The 14,943-nt window shown below is 37.1% G+C and overlaps 1 protein-coding gene across 1 annotated transcript; it reads left to right on the top strand.

Annotated features, from left to right (window-relative positions):
* The first annotated feature begins 839 nt into the window (after positions 1-839).
* On the top strand, positions 840-14,588 carry cyp2a6.11.S (cytochrome P450 family 2 subfamily A member 6 gene 11 [provisional] S homeolog). Its single transcript, XM_018233324.2, has 9 exons — positions 840-1,171; positions 3,210-3,375; positions 5,154-5,303; positions 6,789-6,949; positions 8,029-8,205; positions 8,587-8,728; positions 10,987-11,174; positions 12,718-12,859; positions 14,345-14,588. The coding sequence occupies exons 1-9, from the start codon at positions 989-991 to the stop codon at positions 14,524-14,526; spliced, it is 1,491 nt and encodes a 496-aa protein (XP_018088813.1). The 5' UTR covers positions 840-988; the 3' UTR covers positions 14,527-14,588.
* Positions 14,589-14,943: the final 355 nt, after the last annotated feature.

Genomic DNA, 14,943 nt, shown 5'->3' with positions numbered 1-14,943 from the left:
CATATATGAAAACTATGATGAAGCAGTTTTAGGCAATTTGCCATCACCCCCTGCTCCTAAAAACTGTGGGAGACAAAGCATCCTGAATTCCCGCTGCCATGAAAATCCAATACATTTTGGGGCTGATTCACTATGGGTCGAATATCGAGGGTTAATTAACCCTCGATATTCGACTAGGAATTGAAATCCTTCGACTTTGAATATCGAAGTCGAAGGATTTAATGCAGAAAATTTGATCGAACGATCGAAGGATAATTCCTTCGATCGAACGATAAAATCCTTTGAATCGAACGATTCGAAGGATTTTAATCCAACGATCGAAGGAATATCCTTCGATCAAAAAAAGTTAGGCAAGCCTATGGGGACCTTCCCCATAGGCTAACATTGACTTCGGTAGCTTTTAGATGGCGAACTAGGGAGTCGAAGTTTTTATAAAGAGACAGTACTTCGACTATCGAATAGTCGAACGATTTTTACTTCGAATCCTTCGATTCGTCGTAGTCGAAGGTCGAAGTAGCCCATTCGATGGTCGAAGTAGCCCAAAAAAACCTTCGAAATTTGAAGTTTTTTTACTTCGAATCCTTCACTCGAATTTAGTGAATCGGCCCCTTTTATAAGCCTGGAAAAATGAACCACAGGATAACTCCAGCCACCTTTGAATAATGTACTGTACATGGCATTCTTGTTTATTCAGTGAAACAAGCTTTGCAAAAAAATCTCGCCTCCAAAGCAGAAACGTAATGAGAGACTTAGGGCAACAGGGGGCACATGGCAGGACAAATATATTTACACACTCACAGGTGAAAGTGTCACACCTATGAGATTAAACTCCTTGAAGAATTACATAAGGAATGTTCTCGATAGACAAAGGGAGGACAGCTCTTAGGTAACCCGTGGGCAGCTTTCCAAATTCTGCCTTTTAGCAGGGCTGTATAAATACTAGAAGCAAAAACAACAGAAGTAGTGGCTGCAGGAAACGATAACCAGCATGGAGATCCTGGGAGCAACTGCCGTGCTGTTGGTAATCTGCGTACTTTTCCTGCTCCTAAATACGATACAAGTTACACGGCGCCAGGGCAAGGGCAAACTGCCCCCAGGACCCATACCCATACCCTTCCTGGGCAACTTTCTGCAGCTGAAAGGCAAAGAGATCTTCAAATCCCTTATTGAGGTAAAGATGCCATTGAAGCATGCCGCTTACACGTTTTAGACTCATACAGTACAACAAGTTTACTAGATCTTACTTTTTCGTTGGTTTTGCTGACTACAAACACTACAATCATTTTTACTCTTAAAAACATGGCACTCAAAAGCACCGTGTTGGCTATTTTCCTACACAAGTAAAGTTGTTCTGTATTTAAATTGTTTGTAAGATTGACCATATAGGTATAGATCTTATATACACGATGAATGGTACATTATTACCATGAAAACCATGAAAACTTTTGTCGTGCAAGTAGGATTGTTCGTAGAAAAATCCAGTTTTTTTTTTTAGTTTTCATCTGCAAGACTTCAGTAGAATTAATATCTTTACATTACCTCAAGCAAGCCTCCTTATCTGTTTCACTCTAAGGAGCACATTTACTAAGCTCGAGTGAAGGATTCGAAGTATAAAAACTTAGAATTTCGAAGGTTTTTTTGGGTACTTCGACCATCGAATAGGCTACTACGACCTTCGACTACGACTTCAACTTCGATTCGAACAATTCAAACTAAAAATCATTTGACTATTCGACCATTCAATAGTCAAAGTACTGTCTCTTTAAAAAAAACTTTGACTACATATTTCCCCACTTTAAACCTACCGAGTTTCAATGTAAGCCTATGGGGACCTTCCCCATAAGGTTTCTAAGCTTTTTTTGATCGAAGGAAAATCCTTCGATCGATGGATTAAAATCCTTCGAATTGTTCGTTTCAAGGATTTAATCGTTCGATAGAACGATTTTTCCTTCGATCGTTCGATCGAAGTATTTGCGGTAAATACTTCGACTTCGATATTCTAAGTCGAAGGATTTTACTTCGAGGGTCCAATATCGAGTGTTAATTAACCCTCAATATTCGACCCTTAGGGGCCGATTCACAAAGGGTCGAATATCGAGGATTAATTAACCCTCGATATTCGACTGGGAATTAAAATCCTTCGACATCGAATATCGAAGTCGAAGGATTTAGCGCAAATAGTGCGATCGTACGATCGAAGGATTATTCCTTCGATCGAACGATAAAATCCTTCAAATCGAACAATTTGAAGGATTTAAATCCAACGATCGAAGGAATATCCTTCGATCAAAAAAACTTAGGAAAGCCTATGGGGACCTTCCCCATAGGCTAACATTGAGTTTGGTAGCTTTTAGATGGCGAACTAGGGGGTCGAAGTTTTTTTAATAAGAGACAGTACTTCGACTATCGAATGGTCGAATAGTCGAATGATTTTTACTTCGAATCCTTCGATAGTCGTGGTCGAAGTAGCCCATTCGATGGTCGAAGTAGCCCAAAAAATACTTCCAAATTCGAAGTTTTTTACCTTCGAATCCTTCACTCGAAGTTAGTGAATCGGCCCCATAGTAAATGTGCCCCTAATTGTTAATCTAGCACAAACTGCATTTCAAGCAGCAGAAGCGTAGTAAATGTTTATCAGTGATTTAAAAGAACTAATGAAGCACAAAAAAAATAATCAACCCTCGATCTTGAGAAACGGCGGCTGAGATCCTGGAAGAATATCTAAAATCCCTGCCATGAAGGACAATGGGTTTGTGAAATAGAAGGTTAATAGAAAGTGTCGTATGAGTTTATATTTCTTCATGCAATGCAACAAAAAAATGGCAATAACAATTACATTTCAGGCAGGAGGGGAGTCTCTCAGTCTCAGAGGGTAGAGAGTAGATGGATTTATTACAAATCTCAATTATGTTTCCAAATTTAAAAATGTCCATTTTAATATCAAAATAAAACTACCATAAATAACATTTTATATCATGCACAATATACACTGTGAAGCTCTGTATTTTCCATTTTTCCATTTGCATGTGTTACATCCATCGATAGGAAGAAAGTTTTGGATAAATCTTGTGCGTGGTCACAATAAAGAAAGGTTAAATATGAATAATTGACTGAGAATGGGAAAATGTGAATATGTATGGCATGCTACATATTTGTTTATTACAAATAACTAATTATTATTATAACATATTTTCCTTCTACATCTATAGCTGAGTAAGAAGTACGGCCCAGTGTACACCATCCATTTGGGCATGGAGCCAGTTGTGGTTTTGTGCAGCTGTGACATTGTAAAAGAGGCTCTCAATGAAAACGGAGATGAATTTGGCGCTCGTGGGTATATGCCGCTACTGGACAAGATATCCCAAGGAGGTCATGGTATGACAGTTTAAGAGCTATTTTTAGTTTTTCAACAAATAATTACACACAATAGACTTTAAAGAGCTTAGAAGCTTAGATGCTGCAAAGGACTTCAATATGTCCATCAAGACCTCGTGCAGATATACATTTCTTAGCTACGTCACCAAAAGAGTAGATGTTTGCCCAATTGGTCCATAGATGTGCTGGGCCAATGGTATTTTATAAAACTACCAGATGGGTTTCTAGACAGTTTTTTTTTTTTTCTAAATCTGACAAGTTTTATTGGTTTTTCAATAACAGTGAAATGGAAAAATATATGATTGATTGAACTTTTTTGTCCTATTAAAGGATCAGTAACATCAAAAAAAATTATAAAAATATGTTTGTATACAGTGGCGGAACTACCGGGGGAGCAGGGGGTGCGAGTGGGCCAGGGCCCGCACCCCCTCAGGACCCCCGGCAGACCGCGCTCCACTGAAATGCGGGCCGGACAGAGGGGGCGTGGGCCCAGCTGCGCGTCACGCACCAGGGCCTGCCCCCTCTAGTTACGTTACTGTTTGTATACTACGAAAAAAAACTACCAACACGTATTAAACTTTAAAAGTCTTTATTTAGAAATAACTCAACTTAAGCTCCTCTTCAGAAAAGACGATCGGGTGATCCATTGTGCGTCGCTCGATTTCTCCTCCCTGTCTTCCTTAAAGGAGATAGCCAGGGACGATGTCTTTTCTGAAAAGGAGCGCAAGCGGAGAGACTTGGTAAGTTTTTTCTAAATAAAGACTTTGCAATTTTAAGTTTAATATGTGTTGGTGTTTTTTTGTGGTATACAAATGAATTTTTAAAAAAAATTTGATGTTTCTGGTTTCTTTATTAAAAGAAAGTTTCAGAGAAAGAAAACAAAAGAATAGAATGAGAAGAGAAAATTTTTCATTCGGATATTGTATCTGTTGGGCAGGCTATTTGAAAGGCCCCATATAAAAACTAATAAGGGGTCAGGTTGGCTTCTTTTATTGACCTCAATTAGTAGTTGTCTGTATTACTCAGGTGACCTAGAAAAGTATGTGTGATAGATTTAATTTCCAATCTGTGAGGGTTAATATTGGAAAATATATCTATGGGAAAAAGGCATACATACATTAAGGGGGATTTTTATTAAAGCTTGATTTTTTTTCCCATTAATAATAATAATAATAATAATAATTTGACCAAAGTCCCATCCACGATCTGGTTTAATTTTATAACAATTCGGATCAAAAATTGTCGATGTGCGACAAAATCTTGCAACAATTTCAAATCATGAAACTCTGAAATCCGAAATTCTTCGGATTATCAAACGAAAAATTCTAATTTCAGCGTCAAACAGCCCGATTCAAAAATCATGAAGGCAAATAACATGTTCCAATTGTTAAAGGGACCATCTGCCATTGACATCCGCTGGAGTATTTTCAGATTCTGACTTTTGGTAGCTTTGGAGCATAATAAATCTCGGGGGGAAAAATTCTCCTCTAAACATTCAAGTTTTTCCACATTAAAAACTCAACCAGAACAATTTTAAGTTTAATGAATAGGCCCCTTAAAGTCTTGTGGCAAAATTAAACTTTGGCAGCAAAAATTTTAATTTGCTACCATTTTAAAATATACTGTAGATAATGCCTGAGATTTTCATTGCTCCCTTCTATATATGCTGTATATCACTCTGCAGTGGGGCATTCTACCCATGCAAGTGTTTAGTTCCACTTGTGTTCCACTCTACAATATGTTCTGCAGCTTTGCACCTAATTACTCATTTCTTTTAGGGGTTGTTGGTAGTAATGGAGAACGCTGGAAACAGCTAAGAAGATTTTCCCTGATGACCTTGAGGAATTTTGGGATGGGAAAGAGAAGCATAGAGGAAAGAATCCAAGAGGAGGCTCATTTCCTTACAAAAGAATTCAAAAACACCAAAGGTGGACATTTCCACAATACATAACATTTTGATACGTTCGTTATCGTATGTAGAATGTAAAACGGACACAATCTATCAGAAAAGACTGCAGTTGAATTATTAAAGTGAATCTCATAACTTAGCAAAAATAAATTAGACTTACAGAAGCGAAAGCTTTTAGAAAAATTATTTATTTAGTTTTATAACAAACTGCCATGGTCAGTCATGGTCCACCATGACCATGACTGTCAAAACACCATTGCCCAACTGACATGGTTTCCCATTTTAAAAAATGGAAAATGTTCAGCCTTAGACAGACACTGTCTATACCAGGCAGGTATTGGTAGAAGACAAAGAAGTGAAAACCCTTGTGTGCCATCAGCCTTGGCATTTTTCTTTCACACTTTAATTAACTGTATATAAAATGCATCCATGTCCAAGTGCAGGAGCAGATAAGTCCTCGTGCCTTTTTGGGCATATCAGATGCCTATGCCATTCTGTCTAAAGAAAGTCCCTTATTTTCTTGGCTGTACTTGTATACAAGAAACTATTACCCAGCTTGAGCAACTTTTATACATAAGCTCCTGTTGTTGCAACCACCTACATCAGGCTTCACACTGCAAAAGTAAAAGACGTATCATAATTCTGCAAGTGTGTTATATATTATATTAAGGAATCACTGTCAAAAATAAACCTGTGGGGACTAGATATTTTGATTTAGGGGCACATTTACTATTGGTCGAATATCGAGGGTTAATTAACCCTCGATATTCGACCGTCGAAGTAAAATCCGTCGGAGGATTTACCTCATTTCCTTCGATTGAACGATTGAAGAAAAAATCGATTAAATCCTTCGAATCAAATGATTCGAAGGATTTTAATCCATCGATCAAAGGATTTTCCTTCGATCCAAAAAAGCTAGGAAAGCCTATGGGGACCTTCCCCATAGGCTAACATTGGTGCTCGGTAGGTTTTAGGTGGTCGAAGTTTTTTTTAAAGAGACAGTACTTCGACTATCGAATAGTCTAATGATTTTTAGTTCAAATCGTTCGATTCGAAGTCGTAGTCGAAGGTCGCAGTAGCCAATTCGATGGTCGAAGTAGCCAAAAAAATACTTCGAAATTCGAAGTATTTTTTATTCTAATCCTTCACTCGAGCTAAGTAAATGTGCCCCTTAGACATCAATCTGTGAAAAATTGTTTTTTAAACAATTAACTTAGTTCTGTTAAATAGCTCATTTTCTCAAAAATATCAACTAATACTGTATGTCACTAGCTGTCAACTCAACATCAATGACTTTTTATATTACAATATTTATTTCTGAAAGGACTTTGATGGCAGAAATGCCTGTGTACCATAACTCTTAGCACATGTTCTGGTACCTGGTTATTATAACCAGTTATGAGATTAACAAATGAAGAGAAAATGACCCGTAAATATACTCATATAAGACTGATGTTGATCACTCATCTAATAAATTAATCTAGTTAATCTGTCTTTAACCTAGGCAAGCCTGTGGATCCAACATTTTATTTTAGCAAAGCTGTTTCCAATGTAATCTGCTCCATTGTATTTGGAGACAGGTTTGAATATGAAGATACAGAATACCTTAGACTCCTAAATCTCATAAATCAAACTTTCAGAGGCTTCAGTTCAATTTGGGGACAGGTAAGCATTTCTCTTTTGTTAGTGATTTATTATTACATGTTATTTTTATATTCATTGATTGATTATTTTCTCTAGATATTAAAAATTAATAAGCTTTGCTTTTCAGGTTTTAGGTTCAGTTTTAGAAGAAATAACTGGAGGGGGGAAAAACTGCAATTAAGATAAAGAATATTTATTTCCCCAATCCCAACCCTTGATATAAATTGATATAAATATAAATTGAATAAATTAATGTCCATGAATCATTAGTCCAACATGGCACAGCCATTGTCAGGATCTAACTGGCCAACTGGGACCCTTGATCCCTGCTGTATGTCAGTATAAACTGCTGAGAGTACTTGGCTACTTTAGTATGTGCTGCAGGTGGCTTGCTCTGGACTGGGAGGGGTTGATTTATCAAAGGTCGAAGTGAATTTTCGAATTCAAAAAAATTTAAATTTCAAGCTATTTTTTGTGTACTTCGGAATATTCCAAATTCGATTAAATTTTGAAAAAAAATTCGGAAATTCTAATATTTCGAAATTCATCATGTACTGTCTCTTTAAAAATTCAACGTCGACCATTCACCATTTAAAACCTGCCGAATTGCTGTTTTAGCCTATGGGAGACCACCTAGAACCTATTTTGAGTCAATTGTTTGGACTTGAAAAATAAAAGTTTTTTTGGGAAAAACTTTGAATCGAATTCGATCGAATGCGCTATAATTTCAATTTGTACGATTCTAATTCGGCCGAATACGGACCTATTTGATCGGAAACTGACCAAAAAAAACTTTGACTTAATTTCGTCTGGTCTTTCTGAATTTTCGAAGTTTTTCAAATTTGAAATTCGACCCTTGATATATATGCCCCTACGTGTATAAAGAGCACAGAACCCATAACTTAAAGGGCAAGCACTGTCATTGGTAAATGAGTAAAAACCAGGTCTAATGAATTATTTTACACTTTGGGGAGAAGATAGATACAATGAATGAATTCATTAAATATTGGTTGATTCAAAAGTTTTGGTTTATTAAAATAGTTAATCTGATTTATTTCTTTAAGTATTGTTTAAAGAAGCTCTAACTTTTTTTCTTTCAGTTGTACAATATATTTCCAAAAGTCATGGGTAAGCTACCGGGGCCCCACAACACAATTTTCAAAAATGTTGATGGTCTTCAGGAGTTTATTCTGAAGAGGATCAAAATGCACCAAGAGACTCTTGACCCTAGTTCTCCTAGAGATTTTATTGACTGTTTCCTCATAAAAATGCAACAGGTAGGTTCATATTATCTAGGAGAGGAGAATGCATGTGAAACTAGCGATAGAGATAGATATAACTTGTAAATTAAAAGGATATTTGTTCAGCTAGCTATACACTGGCCGACAGTGGCTACCAATTGGACCACCCCAGATCTAGCTGGCAGATTACTGGCCAATTTTGGGACCAAAAAATGGCAGTCTGCCCAACTAGAATATGGGTTCTTTTGAGCAGGTTGTAAATGTTAGGTTTTTTAAATATTTCATCATAAAAAAACAGGTTTTGTAATTGTTTACATTCCAACAGACACACTTGGAAATTCAATACAGTAATAAAAATTAAATTTTTATTTTGGATGATGACAAAACCAGTTAGTTTTTTTTTCTCTTTTGCTTTAGGAAAAGGATGTGCCCCAGACTGAGTTTCACATGGTGGGTGCTGTTAATACCACTTTTGATCTGTTTGGTGCTGGAACAGAAACTGTCAGCACAACACTGCGATATGGCCTGTTAATTCTCCTCAAGCACCCAGATATTGAAGGTATATGGAGATGTATGGGCTTGTTTAAGATTCATTTATAATATATATTATTTTGGAGATGTCCATCTCTAAGGGGGTTATTTATCAAAGTCCGAATTTATCTCAATATTTTCTGCTACAAACTCTGATCGATTCCGCTTGGGTTTTTATGCTTATTTATTATCACATTTTCCGAAAATTTGCTTTGTGGGAAAAAATCAGATTTTCACGATTTTTTCAGATTTTTCATCCGATTTTTCAGATTTTTTCTGATTTTTCACCCAAAAACTCAGATTTTTGCCCGAAAACTTCAGGGTATTGCATGAAACCCAGTGCAAATCAAAAAATCATTGGGACTTCTCCAATTGACTTATATGCAACCTCGACAGGTCTGAGATGCCGGATTTTCTGACTTTTCCATCCTTTATTTAATAAATTCTTAAAAATTAATGATTTCTTTTAAAAGCCCGATTTTGTTTAAAAAAATCACAAATTGATTTTTGCATTCGGAGTAAATAACCCCCTAAGCGTTTCAATGAGGAGAAATCTTGCTTCCAAGCAAGGGACGTTATGAGGCATGAAACATGCAAACATGAAACATATATATTAATGTATATTGTATATATACTGTATATATAATATATATATATATATATATATATATATATATATATATATATATATATATATATATATATATATATATATATATAGTGAATAAAGTACCCCCTCTTGTAAAATATAAGGATATTATTAGTTACCGAGGAGTTTCATGACCATATAAAAACACGAGGCCGAAGGCCGAGTGTTTTTATACAGGTCATGGAACTCCGAGGTAACTTCTAATATCCTCATATTTTACAACTGGGGGTACTTTATTTATTATAATACACAAATTTTAGTGAGTCATGTGACAGAAATTACATCACTATTCACCGTTTATAACTGATGACATCACTACTCACCGTTTATAAGGATATAATTTACAGGATATTCATGGCTTTTGTGTATTATATATATATAATACACAAAAGCCATGAATATCTTGTAAATTATATCCTTATAAACGTTGAGTTCTGATTTATCAGTTATAAACGGTGAGTTCTGATGTCATCAGTTATAAACGGTGAGTTCTGATGTCATTTCTGTCACATGACTCACTGAAACTTGTGTATTATAATAAATAAAGTACCCCCAGTTGCAAAATATGAGGATATTAGAAGTTACCTCGGAGTTCCATGACCTGTATAAAAACACTCGGCCTTCGGCCTTGTACTTTTATATGGTCATGAAACTCCTCTGTAACTTATAATATCTTTATAATACACAAAAGCCATGAATATCTTGTAAATGATATCCTTATAAACGGTGAGTAGTGATGTCATCAGTTATAAACGGTGAGTAGTGATGTAATTTCTGTCACATGACTCACTGAAATTTGTGTATTATAATAAATAAAGTACCCCCAGTTGTAAAATATGAGGATATTAGAAGTTACCTCGGAGTTCCATGACCTGTATAAAAACACTCGGCCTTCGGCCTCGTGTTTTTATAGGGTCATGAAACTCCTCGGTAACTTATAATATCCTTATATTTTACAAGAGGGGGTACTTTATTCACTATATATTGTACAATAGTGATGTGTGCAATGGTGGTAGAAAATGTATCTCCCACAACGGAGCCCACCTCTATTCTAGGTTCCTACAGCATTTTGACTTCTACCCTTTGGCATACAGTGGGGCATGACACAATACTGAAGGGAACCCAAAAGGCAAGCTCTGAAGTATGTGGCTATATAATTTACTGGTTAGGGCTGCTCTACATACAAAGAAAAACAAATGGAAGGCACCCAGACTTGAAAAGCTTGAGTACCTGTTAGTACACAGACTGAGGATGAGACATGCAGAATACTTGACAGAGAAAAAATTGTCCCAAGGAAATTAATAAAAAGTTAAATAAACCTATTAAACACTCAGTAAATCCACTTATTCAACAATCATTCAATACACAGAGCTTGTGCTGAACAAATGTTATGCCTATTGCTTTGCCTATTGTTATATTTTATGAAATATGGAATTTTTTTATTTATCTTACATCAAAAGCCAAGTCGCATTCTACTTCCTGTACAGTCAAAACAAATCACCAGCCCACTGAGAGGCTAAAAGCAGAGCTGGAAGAAAAGAGGTTTAGGAAATGTTTGTTGCTGTGATTTGTAATTTTTCAATGTTGCATTTAGCCAAAAATGGATTGGAATGATGAACCTTAAACTTTTCCCATAGAGCGAATCCATAAAGAGATCGATAGCGTCATTGGCAGGAATCGTGCTCCATGTATCGAGGACCGTTCCCGCATGCCATACACAGATGCTGTTATCCATGAGATCCAGAGATTCATTGACATTATACCCATGGGACTTCCCCACAAACTGACATGCAACGTTAAGTTTCAGGGTTATTGCATTCCAAAGGTGAGAATTCAGTGACCCCCCAATCAAAACTTTCAGACACATATGTGTTATAACATCAATAATATTTTAATTAACAAAAGATGAATAATTTATTGAATATACTGGCAGTGCAAATTAGTGATGGGCGAATTTATTCGCCAGGCGTCAACTCACGGCGAATTTGCTGGTTTTGACGCCAGCGTCAACGCTTTTTCCCATTTAAACGTACGCCCATTTACTTTAATGGCGAATTGTCGCCAGCGTCAAAATCAATGTTTTGTGAATTTTTCGCCAGTTTTGCGAATTTTGTGGGAAATTCGCCTAATTCGTGGCGAAGCGAAACAGGACCAATTCGCCCATCACTACTAACAACAAATTGTTTAGGCAATTATTCTGACCCACAGATTTAAATATATGCATTATATATTTATACATTCTAATTTAATGTTGATTGAGCAGCTATTGTGAAATTAAATTGGGATTTAGCCATGCCCCGGCCAGAAATGATGCCTGAATGTGCACAAAGGGTCACAGAGTTGCACCCCTTTGTACTTTTGGCCTTCTAAAAAGTTTAGTGTATAACTTTTTTAATTTTAAAATAAAATATTTGAAATAAAAATATTTAGATGTAATTTACTAAATCAGGTGCTAAAGTTTAATTTACAGTAGACTGATCAAACACAATTTGAATTGGTTGCTACTGGTCATTACACTGATGTACTTAGGGGCAGATGTATTAATGCTGTGGCCTTCAGTTCCTAAAACCACAAAAAAAAAAAAACACAATCGACAGCAAGCAGAGGTATTGGGATGCAGAAACCTCACCTGACTTTAGGAATGGGAGACTCAAGCATTAATAAATCAGCCCTTTAGTGTTGGAAAATTAGTCCTTTTGTCTTTACTTTATTAGAGATTTCAGGTATGTTTTGGCCAGCATGATACACTTTAATGTAAAGGGGAACTCCACAAAAACATAACTTAAGCTTTTAGAAAGTAAACATAATTTCAGGCAACTTTGCAATGTACATCAATTAAAAAATATGCAGACTTTTTATGATTTTTAATGGTTTCTGGCAGTTCCCTAAGCCTAGCCCCCTGCTCTCCTGCTGATCTCTCTGACTACTTTGCTGAGCTGGCTGACTACTGTTACTTTGTATCAACAGCCATCTGTCCTTAGCCTGCATCCCCGCAATTCCCTGCACATGTGATTTCAATAAGGAACAGAACATCACAGTGCAATGCATTGTGGGTTATGTAGTTCCTACATGCTGTCTGTAAGCTGTGGAGAAGTTGTTACAATTTGTAACATCAGTGTTTAGTCCCTCCTTCACTGCCAGGATTTCAAATGATGCAGAAAGAGAAGAACTGTTAAACAGCTGGATTTCAGCATAGAAAATGTATTCCTACTTTTTGAAGAAACAGGTAACTGTGGTGGGTATATTAGAGGTTGCTGTGTTATGTAGGCCTCTGTGGGCTGGAGTTCCCCTTTAATTTAAATAAGTTTTATTTGGGCAATATCATAGTTCTTACAATTCATGTAAAAAGTCTTCTAATTCATTTTTAGGGTACCACAGTATATCCAATGCTCAGCTCTGTTCTGCATGACCCAAAGCAGTTTAAATACCCTGATTTATTCAATCCTGGGCATTTCATAGATGAAAATGGAAAGTTTTGTAAGAACGATGGATTCATGCCTTTTTCCTCAGGTATGTACATTATTGTAAAATTATGGAAATTGGATTACATAATTGCTTAGCCAGTCTTTTAACGTGAAAAAGCTGACTGCTTACCAATGTATTTGCCACATAAGGGTTAAGCCACACAAGGAGATTCTGGGAGATTTTGTCGCCTGGCGACTAATCGCCTCGTCTTTTGAGCGACTATCTCCCCGAACTGCCTCGGCGTTTTTCCCCATAGGTTACAATCCAAAGTCGCCTGCGCTAATGCACACGTGGCGATGCGTTTTCTGTAGTCGCCCTTTGGTGTTTTATCTTAGCCTATGATTAAGTGCCCCCTGTGGCACAAAATGTGTAAGGCTATTTGTCAATAGTTGTGTAAGGAGTCAGTAAATCAAGAATGCTTTTAATTTAAACTAACTGATTTTTGACATCATCATTTGGTAGTCCTGGATGTGCCAGTCTGTATCCTGGGTGCTTTGAGTAGACACATGGGGGCAGTATCCTGGGTGCTTTGAGTAGACACATGGGGGCAAATTCACTAAACGACGAAGCACCTAACGCTAGCGTGAATGCGCATTTTCATTAATTAGGCGATTCACTAACGGACGCTGGCGTAAATTCGCTAGTGTTACTTCGCACCCTTACGCCTGGCGAATTTGCGGACGTAACTACGCAAATTTACTGACGTACAAATTATTCTGAACGCTACCTTTTACGCCAGACTTCCTTCGCCATCTCAGACCAGGCGAAGTGCAATAGAGTAGATAGGGATTGCTTCGAAAAAAGTTAAAACATTTTCTAAGTCCCAAAAAACGCTGGCGTTTTTTAATTTTTTATGGGTGATAGGCCATTTCCTAACTCATGGCAACTTAACTATACAGTGGGCAAAACAATCATGTCTGCATCATTGCAAGTGAAGTGTCTACCAAGCAGCTAATTTTACATTCAGAGGTGGCAAGAACATGGGTGTCATAGACAGGGTGAACCACAGTAATGGAATTCCCTTAATATCACAGGTGACAAGGTGCACTTGTGCAGCAACCCATAGCATCAAATCAGCAGTTCGTTTCAATTAGTCTAGTGGAGCTGAAATCATGTCATTAATTGTGTTGTTAATCCAATCAAGTGGAGCGCTCACCTCCCTGAAATACACTTTTGTAGTGCCAGGTGCTGTACTGTGAGACCCACTCCTGTCACTGGGTCAAATCGATATCCAAAAAGAAAGCCAGTAGCACACTGAGTCAGGTTGCAGTTGTGTTCAAAAAGAATTATTTTATTAAGCCCATATGCAAAAAGGCTTAATTGTGTTGTTGTCAAAGCTGACGGGCATGTTTATTATGCTATGTAAAACGAAATTTGCCAATAAACTGTGTTAAATAAATGGAGACGGTGTGCGTAATCTCATGCCATGCGAACGTCAGATTTGACGCCATTATTTTACATTGTTCTGGCGGAAATCACATAAGAAAAAACTCATAAAAATGTTACACCGTTTTTTTGTTACCCTTACAGGGAAGAGAATATGCGCTGGGGAGGGTCTGGCTCGGATGGAGCTCTTTCTGTTTATTTCAACCATTCTACAGAAGTTTACCCTGAGGTCTCCAGTAGACACAGAGGACTTGGACCTTACACCTGAGTTGAGTGGCTTTGGGAATGTTCCTCATCCGTACAAGCTCTGCCTCATTCCTCGCTAATGTATTGGATTCAGTTTAATTTGTGTCTCTCTATCTTACAGTAGTTGGTACTGAAGGCTATCAAGAAAATGGGTGATCATGCTAGTATACCTTCTAGATCTTAAAAGACCAGTAATATAAATTTTTTTTTTTAATTGTTTTTACTTAACGGAAGATAAAAACACCAAGACAGTTTTAACTTTTAATTCTCAGAGTTTATTAAGAAATTACTTACCGATTCTCTGCTTGCGCTCCTCTTCAGAAACGGCGACAGGGCGACGATCCATTGTGCGGCACTCGATTTCTCTTCCCTGCCTTCTAAAGGAGATAGCCAGGGAGGAGAAATCGAGGGCCCCACGATGGATTGTTGCCTTGTCGCCGTTTTGAAGAGGAGCGCAAGCAGAGAATTGATAAGTAATTTCTTAATAGAGACTTTGC

Source organism: Xenopus laevis, chromosome 8S (genome assembly GCF_017654675.1).
Source record: "Xenopus laevis strain J_2021 chromosome 8S, Xenopus_laevis_v10.1, whole genome shotgun sequence".
Classification (NCBI taxonomy): domain Eukaryota; kingdom Metazoa; phylum Chordata; class Amphibia; order Anura; family Pipidae; genus Xenopus; species Xenopus laevis.
The sequence above is the reverse complement of the archived record's forward strand: the minus strand, read 5'-3'. Positions and strand labels throughout refer to the sequence as shown.

What these genes read in the sequence shown, in the direction of transcription:
- cyp2a6.11.S (XM_018233324.2), top strand. Translation starts at nt 989, where the DNA reads ATGGAGATCCTGGGAGCAACTGCCGTGCTGTTGGTAATCTGCGTACTT. An exon ending in AGAATTCAAAAACACCAAAG is followed by an intron (nt 5,304 to 6,788) that starts GTGGACATTTCC and finishes TCTTTAACCTAG; the next exon opens with GCAAGCCTGTGGATCCAACA. An exon ending in TCCTCATAAAAATGCAACAG is followed by an intron (nt 8,206 to 8,586) that starts GTAGGTTCATAT and finishes CTTTTGCTTTAG; the next exon opens with GAAAAGGATGTGCCCCAGAC.